The following is a 10,877-nucleotide window of genomic DNA, read 5'->3' as shown; positions in this document are numbered from 1 at the left end:
CCGTAATCTTCAGAATACTGGTACCTTATTAAGTGTGTGTATTTTCAATTGGAAGTGATTGAAGAATCGAAGGTGAGGAAGAACAACAAACTATGTGATACAGAACAGAAACATTAACTGATTTGTATAAGTGTAGGGTTTACGGTCAGGTCAGACTGTACACTGCACTATGTATTTACAGTATTGCAGCATAGATGTCATCTCTAAATGTCATCCTCTAAAAAGTACACAGTGAGATGATCAAAGATCCGTTTATTTACAAGAATAGATATAAATACAATTCTGAGTATGAATGTCTGTACAAATAAAGAGTCTACCTGGCTGGAAAATAAAGGCCTGAGAATCACAGCAGAGACCACATGTCTCCACTTAGGTCCAGGTGTTCTTATGGTAATTTACACAAATCTATACAAACCGGGCCTGAAGTGTCTCTGTGAAGATCTAAAATAGTCTGAGGTCATTATGCAAACATAAGCTGGTAGTTTTTGGGTACCTCCTGTCCGTGGGTCAGAGTACAGAGCGGTATTTACATGCAAACATGAGCCACACTGCACATGCGTTCTCAGGATAGGCAAACACCCGCACACGGACCGCAAGCCGCACGTGGTCGCCACGACAACACACTATTTCCTCACAGAACGGAGACCTGCACAGGAAGTGAGAGACAGCCTGTTAAATGTGAAGTATTGCAGAGTCTTTTACAGTCTAATGTCATTTTCCAGGAGCTCAAGACACAGCTGAGTACTGTGTTCAGTTCAATTTAACGGTCAGGATTTGGTGCTGGGGGCACATGTATGCATTTATATGCTACTGTGCTACAATAGGCTGCTAATAACACAGACTAAGATGCAGCTGGGAAGAAATTGTTGGTCAGGGAGGTCAGGACATCATTTGCTGCTCTCTGAATGGGGTCGATTAGGCAGATATTGTTATTGTTCGTTCATAGAGTCATATAACTGTATCCACAAAAAAAAGCAACATGTTTTGAACCACACATTCACCACGCTGCCGACAGGCTCACCTGAGGCAGGTGGCAAAGGCTCTACGTGCATTGCGGTGAAGGAAGTGGATGGGGAAGCCTTTGAAGGTGTGTCCGTCTGGCACCGCCCTCCTCACCGCATCCTGGAACTCCTCGTTGCCACAAGAGACGCCGGTGCAGCGCTCCAGCTCATAGGCTGACAGCGCCGAGGACAGCAGGTAGGACAGGTGGTCGTCCCACACTGTCGCCAGCTCCAGGTCCTGGAGGAGAGTTTGCTTCAGTAATTCTTATAATTCTTGCAAGACCCAACATCTAACCTGTAACTGGTCAGTGGCAGTTTATCCAAGTCACACATGAAGAAACACACTTTGTCACCTCCCCCCCAGTGATGTTATACTGATGCTGTGCAAGTAAATGCATACATTCAAACATTCCATTGAAAATATAAATGTGTTATTTTTTACAAGTCTACCAATCACATGCAATTCAGAATACAGTATTACATCCTGTTAACATACACTAACAGTCACTCTGTATCACTGTTCCAACCTCCTGATGACACTCTGTGACCCTCTAAGCTCAGTGAACACCTCCGTCTGAGGACTTCCTGTTTGAAGCCTCCAGTGTTGAGGTGCTGCTGATCAACTGTTAGGTGTCGTCTTGGTCTCATGATGTCAGAATGTGAACAGCAGGATGAGGAGGACTGTTTAAATACCAATTCTAACTGAAGCAGGAAATGTATTGGTGGATTCATGGATCAAACCTGTTGTGAATGTTGCTGTTAAGCTTCTTGTTAGAGAACAGCAGCTGGTGCAGAAAGTACTGAGACACTGAACAGTTGGACATGTGCATTCAAAGGTTTAGAGAAGGTCACATTAAGCTCACCTGGAAAGGTTAGAATGCATTTTAGGTTCATCCTGAAATTTCACCTGAAAGCCGAATATCCCTAACTTTTTGTGAGTAGTGTATGCAAGATTTAATCTTAGTAGGAAATTCTGAAATACACATCAATTTTATCCCATTTAAATATCATAGATATTACTACTAATACTATATTATATATTACTAATACTATATTTGAGCCATTAGTCAACTCTCCTTACAAACACAAATGTAGTTTGTTTCATGTATTAACTTCAGGACGGTTACAGTCTCCTCATGGCTCCACAGAGATCTGATGGTTTCATCTATGTAGTGGAAACACAAGTTATGATTTAGTCTGTTTCCAATGCTCATTTTATTTTCATTAATATACCAACTTCTCCACCTCAGCCAAGTGTGAAAACTATTTCATGTATTTTGGGATTTTGGATTGTCTCTTTTATATGAAAAATGAATATGTGCATAAAAACAGGTGGGTAGAACTTATTCAGCGGATACATTAACCATAGCCGTCACCTGCCATACTGTCACACACTCAGCACAGTGCAGATGAGTTGAACATAACATAAAACTTCCAAACTTTAAGGGTGGATATTTAGTCCAGCACTGTGTCTTACCTTCCTGTGCTCAGAGACCAGGTACCGCATCTCTAGCTCCAGCTGATTGCTGGCAGCAGCAGCATCCAGGGACGGGGCACAGAGCGGAGGCAGAGGGGGCAGAGAGGTGGTGGAGCCTGGAGCACAAACAGACTTCAGAGCCTCTTCGCTCATCGCCTTCCACCGAGACTGATTCTGAAGGGAAATGACGGAAAAGATAAAAACAGGCGTTTAGCCGACGCTCCTATACAGCCCTCCTTACAGCTTCTGTTCAGTGGAAGCACTACGCTGCAGCCGCTGGGGGTTTGCCTCCTCGCTTTAGGGTAACGTGGCAGGACAGGAGTTGCTGATAAATGGTACTGTTGCAGATTCAATTTTCCTGTCCGCAAACTGGCCCCTTGTCTGATGATTGAAACTGGCAACTATCCAGTGACAAGCCCACTGCTGTCCGCTCCAGGCTACCTCTGCCCTCTGTGTGACTTAAAATCACCACTGTCCGTTTGATTAAATCTGTTCTGGGCGATTTAACATGCAGTGTGAATGATTTTCATTTCACCAAATCCTGACCCTGACTGTTAACATTAACCCTGCCAACAAAACTACTGTGAATAGCACAATGGCATTTAAAGGCACATTTTCACCACTTAAGTGCCTTAATGATTAGTAAATACAGCAAAAGAACATGAAATAGAAATAAAAATGTTTTCATCAGGGTGGCAGTTCTCACACCACCAATCCAGTGTTAGTGTGTTAACTGTGAGGGACACTGTCCTCTTACCTGGAAGTCAAACACACAGAGCTCCACAGCATCGGAGGGCTGGCAGTTTGCCAGGAAGGTTTGATGGTTAAAGACGCAGCCGACGGTCCGGTAGGGGGAGGAGGGTTTGGGCTGCGGGGCCAGGGGTGGGGCATCTGGGTCTATGGCCTTGTGCAGGTATCTGACCATACATGTGGGACATCGAGGCTAATCAGTGCCATAACAAGCAAACATGTTTTCACAGTGATAGTGAACACATTGAATAAATACTGTAGTATTTACAAATAGCATTACAGTGCAGCATTTACAAATATAAATATGGAATCAAGTGGAGCTCCATTATAAGATCATTGAGTTATGAACAAAATCCCAGAACTGGATAACCATCCAAATGTAATCAGTTGTTTCTTGGCCCAGAGCCTGGCCACCACATTTCAGGGAAACCTTCATGGGATTGAGGCTCCACTTTAATGCCGGAGGGACAGAGGAGCAGTAAAAGCAGCTTCATTACATAATTTATCAGGTGTCTGAAGAACCGAAAAAAAACAAAAACAAATGGGACCTGTGTGCTGTCAGACTCTCCCAGAAGGTGATGCTCCCCTCAGTGCCGCGAGTGAGGACCCAGGCGTGTGGTGCTCCTTTGGCTTTGGTCCCCACACACACATACGCATCCAGGCCAAAGCCCAGCAGGAGGCTGCACAGCAGGGTGGCGTGGTCCTCGCAGTCTCCCTGAGGAGGACAGACACTGATGAGTTCTGGTCTGGTTTCTGAGAATTAAATGTGGAAAACATATTATCAGCATCCTGTTTAGTGTGACATTATAGTCATTTGTACTTAGAGAGCAATTCAGGTAATGCACCTCTTTTCTTCCTCCATTTATTTATTTATTGAGATCATGAGATGTGACTGATGGATCCCAGATCTTTTCCCCCTAACATCTTTCTTAAAAATACATTGGCACATTCAAATTCAAAGTCTGGACCCCTTTGATTTATGCCTGTTGGCTTCTCCATTTCCACCTTTACCGACACTCTCCCCTTGAATTTCCTGTAAAATTAGAAAAAGCTGTTAAAAAATACTCATGAGTGAAAAACAGTAGAAGGTGTGACCCCTGTTCGGGACAAATCCATCATTTACAGTGTGGCTTCATGGAGTTTAACCTTGACGTATTCTGAGTCTCTATATTTAGACAGATTTGAAGAGATTCGCTGCTGTCTTCATGCCATCCCCGCTGCTTGTCTAATTCATGTCACTACAACAGTCTGTTTAAACAGAAATACAATATCCTGCTCTCGCTGCACTGTTAGCCTTTCTCAGAAGTGGCGAACGCAAGAAAAGACTGCTGGAGAGGAAATAAACTCTGTAGTCTTCAAATTGTCCATGACAGTAAGCAACTCTCATTTCACTCGTACAACTTTTCCAGTAAAGAGGCCTGGGTTGAGCTGGGGACTTGTGCTGCTGCTGCTGCTGTTGCTGCTGCTGCTGCTGCGTGCTGGCTCGGGCTTCAGGCAAGTCAGAATGATAGATGTTCCCCAGAAGTGCTAATATGGACGGCAGCATCGGAACAGGCTGGGGACTGATGAGGCTAAATTAATTTTCCCTGGAATGAAACTCATAAATCACAGCTGACAAAGGCCACTTTGTGAGAGTTGTGTTGTGTCTGTCTTGCCAGCCGCTCACAGAGGAGAGGCAGGGAACATTTATCCTGTGGTGGTCTGGGAAATTCCCCACTATCTTGCCGAGAGATGAAAATGCATCAGTCAGTCGACTCTGCACAATCCTTCTTTCTCAGAAATGATACAATGAGCTGTGCTCAGAAACGACACTAGAGTAAATGTAAACGCAGCTGAACCAAGTTGATGTGATGCTTTGTGACTGATGGAACAAAACTGAGCAGCAGACATTTGTGACATTAATAATAAAACATACATTAGAGTCAGTGTGGCCAGACAGAGGCTACATGAGGATAAGGTCTGTTAAAGGGAAAATACAACTGAAACTTTTCTTTTCACATGGTTCTCCTTACTGTCCACCTTACAAATGGAATAAATTAGAGAGGATTACAAAATTTCAATATTACTATTTGTATAGTATTTTACTCGTTGTATTCAGGTCCACTTGATCTCAGTGAGATAACTTGATTAAACATAGATTACACCACAGCTAGCTTTTTTGCTTTTTGCACATTTAACACAACGTTTGCAAATTAGAATTGAATTCCACTCACAATACTTTAAATATTCTTCCCAGTGAATCTGTTTCTGTGGTGTTATCTTATTCACAGTGTGCAGAGGTGCACAACTTTTGATGCTAATCAGACTGAAACGACATGTAAAGGGACACATCAGGTTGGTAACCTCATGTTTACTAAACTCACAGAGGCAAAGACGATCTGTGACATGGGTCAGTATGCCAGCATGTGTTATTTATGCTAAATTCAATCAGGGGTTTAAAACTGACGGTACAGACTATATGAAAACCAAAATTGATGACAAAATACTTATATTATCAGGGTTAACAACACTAGGATTCCCAGGGTTAGTGGAAGATATAAAGGCCTGGATGGGAACCAAAGGGTCTGCAACCTTTGTACCGATCATCTGGGAGACGAGCATCACATTAGGTTTGAATGTAAATATTTAAATATAATGATAAAGAGGGAAATGGACTTGCCAAAGTATTATCCTCATCCATCCTTGTTTTCCTTCTCAAAGAATGCTCTGGTTTTGTGGGTAATTTCTGTGCGCCATTGTTTTATCACAATGGTTTTGTCATGTATAGTCATGAAAGTCAGGAGCTGCTCCAAAACAATCAAAGAACAGGTCTCAGTGTTACGTTTCTAAAACCATCCACATCACACACGTGTCGAGATCAGCGTAGTCGTCCCCAGGCTGGATCTGATTTTGGGGGGTTAACCAGAGGAAAACATGTGGATCTAAATCTATGACCTGATGTAAATAACAGGAAAGATATGGAGGACTAAAGAGAAGGCCAAAAAGGTTTTGTTCATTTGCTTTTCTGCAGGTTTAAACTTATATTTTAATCATTGTGTTTAAAAATAAGGATAACTGTCAATTTGCTGTCCTACTGTGTCACAGTATTTATGATTGTATGGATGATTGTTAGAGGAGATTTGAGAACACCTTTTTAAAACAAATGGAACATAGCTTAGGAGATTTTATCACCTATTGTCAAAACAGGGCTCTCATCTCTATAAAATGATTGAGGGTTTTATTGATACTCACTGATTTGAAGAGCCAGTTATTTCCAACTGTCATAAAAACGGCACATAAACTTGTACACTACGTTTCACTAATATTATTATCTGCAGAATGATTTACTCATTAGTGCTGCAGATATGTCCAAACTGTTTATACAGTCTGACAGAGAAAAGGAGAAGTTATACTAACAATAGCGTGAAGACGCTGCTATTAAGGAGAAGCCAAATGGGAATTTTGGATGGCTGCCTTGCACTTACTCAAAGACAGTATGTCACAAACAAGATGGTAAATCATAAAAAGTAAAACTATAGTCGACACATCCTGAAAAAAAGAGAGATGCTTTCCACATCTTTAGATCTACGGAATTTATATTTAAAGTGCAAACAGATTTAAAAAATACTTGTGTTACAGTGAAGATGAATGTTAAGTCCAGACTCAGTCAGGTGAGTGACACACACTTTACATTCTTGTGATTTATGTCCATTTAGAAGAACTGACGAAACACAAACCACTTCACATGAACTTTGGCGTAAAAAGACCATAAATCTGCCATTGTCTCGGACTTTGACCGTAAGGATCTAGCGGTACAGTGAGTGCATTGTCATCTGAAAAATGAGTTCATCCCTGTTATGGCTGCCAAGAAGACGGCCAGTTCTCCTCACCTTCCCTCTGCACAAGAACGCCATTAAAGTGCACCACTGCTCCTGCTTGCCTCCTCCTCCTCCTCCCACCACCGGGGCCTTCTCATGGCCCAGCAAGCTGACGAAGCGGGCCGCCTGTCGAGGGCTCTCCAGCAGCCGGCCTGCCCGGAGGACATGCACGTACGAACACACTGGCCTGTTGACGCCATTCTCGTCCTGCAGAGAGAGGTGTTAGAGCCACATATGATATGGAGGACCTAATAGTCCCTAAACTGGCTAGGAATATGAAAGGTCCTCAACCCAAGGCAGTAACACACTAAACCAGAGTATGAGTGAATGAATCTGGTTGTTCCTGGTTAAAAAAAGGTGTGGGTACGAATAAATGCCATAAAAGTAAGCAAAACTATGTCATATAAAGGTTTGACATGAGTTTAGACGAACCTGTGCAAAGATTTTCACCATTTTGGATTGGTGTGATGGACGTATCTCAAGGAACTCCCTCCACCACTGTTTGGCATAAACTAGGAAGAGTCTCTCCTTCTCCGCCGTCCTCTGCCTCTCCAGTGATTGCTGAATGAGAAACACACACTGGTATCAGTTAGTGAATACACAGCTTCGATGCGTCACTTACACGGCAGCCTTTCTATCAGCTCTGATTGATTCCTAACAGCGTTAATGGAATTCTGTTGTAATGATTCAAGGTTAGTTCACTGCGTTATTTTTAATCATGAATAATGAAGCAGATGAGTAAACAGACAGAGATAAAGAGACTCCAGTGTGCTGACCTGTGTGCTGATGATGTCAGTGTTCAGAGTCTCTGTGAGAGGAGGGTAGAGCTCCAGACTGACCGTCAAAACACCAGCTGGGACTTTACATTCACTTCCTGGTGACACACACACACATTGTTTGTACATGGAAATAATAAGGACAGACTATTGTTTTGCTACTCAAAGTTAGATTTCTTTTTTATTACTTTTCTCTGATCTTTGCTTATTTCTCGTACAGTACTACAGAAATCATCCTTTGAGAAGGACTTGCAAGAAAGGTAACTAATGAATAGCTCAGCAAGTTCAACCACATGCATGTGCAGGATATAGAGTAGTAATCTACTTCTCTACTCTATTCTGGTCCACTCTACCAATGAACTGCATTCATCATTCTTTACTAACACCATTCCTCCTTCATTCACTGCAGCAGAATCAATCTCCCTCACCAACTCCCATCAGCTCCACAGCAATGCAGGTCTTCCCACTGGGCGAGCTGAGGACAGTCCTCCAGTCCAGGAAGTAGGACGAGACCAGCGTCGTCTCACTGGATGTGTCCGTCTTGATGAGCACCAAGTGAACCGGGTCACACATAGAGAGCATGGTGGTGGGATCTGCCATTTTACTGCCCTCTCCTGCAGCACAAAAAGTTCCACCTTAGTACAGATAATATATTCAGCAGTTGACGGACACCAGCAGTGCTAAATTAAGTGTACCTCTGCCATCTCTGTGGATCTCTAAGAGGAAGCCCTCCTTCAGGTCAGGTTCACAGGCACAGGGCACTGGCTTTGAGCGAAACCTCTGGTTGCGGAAGTGCAGGTAGAGTGTAAATGTAGAGCACACCTGACCTGGTAAAGGCTCTGGCTCCTGGAGGTGCTCCAGAAAGGCCTTACCACCCAGAACTTGGAGATACAGGTACCGCCTGGATGGGTCAATATTGGCTGACAGAATGAAAAGAATGTCTTAACTGTTCAGACACTGACGAGGACAATTTGAGTGAAAAGTGTTGGTTTATTTGGGTTTGTGAAAGATGTTTCTTACTTTTTTCCAGCGGAGTAATATTCTTATCAACAAAGTGGGTAGCAGGCTTTGGAGGAGATCCTGTGTCTGCATCTGTGGGTACGTCCTACCAAAGCACAACATGACAAAGGTACCAGACATTCAGCTGGTGATAGAATTCATGCAATGGATCATTTCAAATTAGTGCTCGAAAACTGGAATTATTCAATTTAGTTAGGAACAGTATATTTTCAATGTTGCATCCAATGAATTAAACTGAACTGCTGTCGGCCTACTTATCAAATCTATACGTTTGAAATGTGTCTGTAAAGTGTTGGCCAACCTGGGTAAAGCGTAGGTCCTTCATCACATCATCTATGATGCCCCTGTGCTGCAGAGCACGTAGGAAATCCGCCTCAGACAGAGATCGATGTGCTGGACCTTGGTCATCCCTCACAGTCTCAGCCAGCACCTCTCGGATCCTCCCATGGATATCCATCTGAAGACCAGAAAAGACAGAGGAACCCCACACACATGTAAGGTTAATTGTCTATCAGTAGCTTTCCCCCACCCCACAGAAAATGCACAGTTCATCTTCAGAGTGATGAGCAAAATGAACGAGTAACCCAAGTCTTTAAAATATTCATGATTCAAGTCTCCCATCGAGATTTAAAATATATATAAGTAGACCTACAAGCTGTGAAGGTAATTACAGCATCTTCCACCCGTGTTTTACAACTGAATAACGTTTTAAATAATGACATAATATACATATTTAGCACAGCCGAACTGGAAAACAGACGGAGTTTAGTGGTGTTAGACCTTAAAATATGATCCATGTTGTGTGAACTTTAGTCAGTAAGCAAGTAGACATTAATTTACTATGTTTTTCAATGGCAGTTTGCAGTCGGTCTTCCTTCAAGAAAACACATATGCCTAACTGTCAAAACATGTGGTTTAAGCACTGTAGCATTCAAAGGGACTTTGATTAATAACATAAGCATGTAAAGATATACAATCTATGTAGTTTGCTCACCTTGAGCAGGTGGTTGTGAATGATTTGCTTCAGCTCGGAAGCTTTCTCTGGAGGCAGAGACATTGCAGCGGAGATCTGGCCAGTTTTGACGCTTGTAGCTAGCTGCTTTAGAAACGGGGCTCTATCAGGAACGATTAACAAGTGTAGTTTTCTTGTTTGGGCAGTATTTGATCCTTGTAAACATCTGCCGTCTGTATCAGAGACAAATTTCATTGACAGCCACAGCTGCCAGTTTAAACTGTGGCGGAAAAGCAAGCGGGAATACGGCTCCACTGATGCCTGAAGTCTTATGGGCAAAGTAATTCGGTATTCAACCTTTCTGTTCCAGACCAAAATTGCACACGTTGAGTGAAACATCACTGAAGAGATATTTAATTTTAGAGGAAGTTTATTTTTGTTTTTGTTCATTTTGGTTGAGTAAACATTTTCTATTTTATTCAGGGATCATATTGGTTGCCTTAATGACGTCATGGCCTGCGACAAGCGATAAAGGACCCCTCTATAGTCCCAATTGTAGTTTGTATCAATCGGCCTTTTAAATCTACCCTCAACTTTGCTCTTTTTAAAAATCGAATCAACCAATTTGTATTAAGGCAATACATTTTTTCCTCTCACCTATTTTTTTTTTAACATTGAAATGATAATTGTGTTTGTAGCACTTTAGAAAAAGAGAAAAATATCTACATTGTCTTTCTTCTAGTGGGTAGGTATGAGTAAATACAGTACTTCCTCCTCCACACACGCCAGCGCCATCCCACAGACAAGAGAAAATTAAATTACTACAGCAGTCAATATGAGCAAGGCCTCTTCTAGAAATATTGAATCAATTCCTGGAATCCACAGTGAGAGGCCTCCAGTCTGGCTGCATTGATTTAACTCATGGTCAGAATGAAATTATGACTGTAACACAGCACAGCAGTGCAGGGATGAGGAGAGCTGGGGGTGAACACTGTAAAAGCTGCTTTACTGACTAAAAGAAGAAAGAAAAAAAGCACAAGTAGA

The 10,877-nt window shown here is 42.4% G+C and overlaps 1 protein-coding gene across 1 annotated transcript; it reads right to left on the bottom strand.

The window, feature by feature from the left end:
• Positions 1-265: 265 nt before the first annotated feature.
• cep76 (centrosomal protein 76) lies at positions 266-10,079 on the bottom strand. The gene is made up of 13 exons (XM_070835582.1): positions 9,876-10,079; positions 9,183-9,338; positions 8,882-8,966; positions 8,557-8,781; positions 8,290-8,475; positions 7,862-7,959; positions 7,518-7,646; positions 7,098-7,292; positions 3,777-3,943; positions 3,236-3,395; positions 2,479-2,652; positions 1,022-1,239; positions 266-646 (listed from the first exon to the last, which is right to left on the bottom strand). Exons 1-13 carry the CDS (start codon positions 9,936-9,938, stop codon positions 508-510), a joined length of 1,995 nt encoding a protein of 664 aa, XP_070691683.1. The 5' UTR covers positions 9,939-10,079; the 3' UTR covers positions 266-507.
• Between the last annotated feature and the right edge of the window lie 798 nt (positions 10,080-10,877).

Source organism: Pempheris klunzingeri, chromosome 8 (genome assembly GCF_042242105.1).
Source record: "Pempheris klunzingeri isolate RE-2024b chromosome 8, fPemKlu1.hap1, whole genome shotgun sequence".
NCBI classification, from domain to species: domain Eukaryota; kingdom Metazoa; phylum Chordata; class Actinopteri; order Acropomatiformes; family Pempheridae; genus Pempheris; species Pempheris klunzingeri.
Note: the sequence above shows the minus strand (reverse complement) of the source record. Positions and strands in the feature narration are given on the sequence as shown.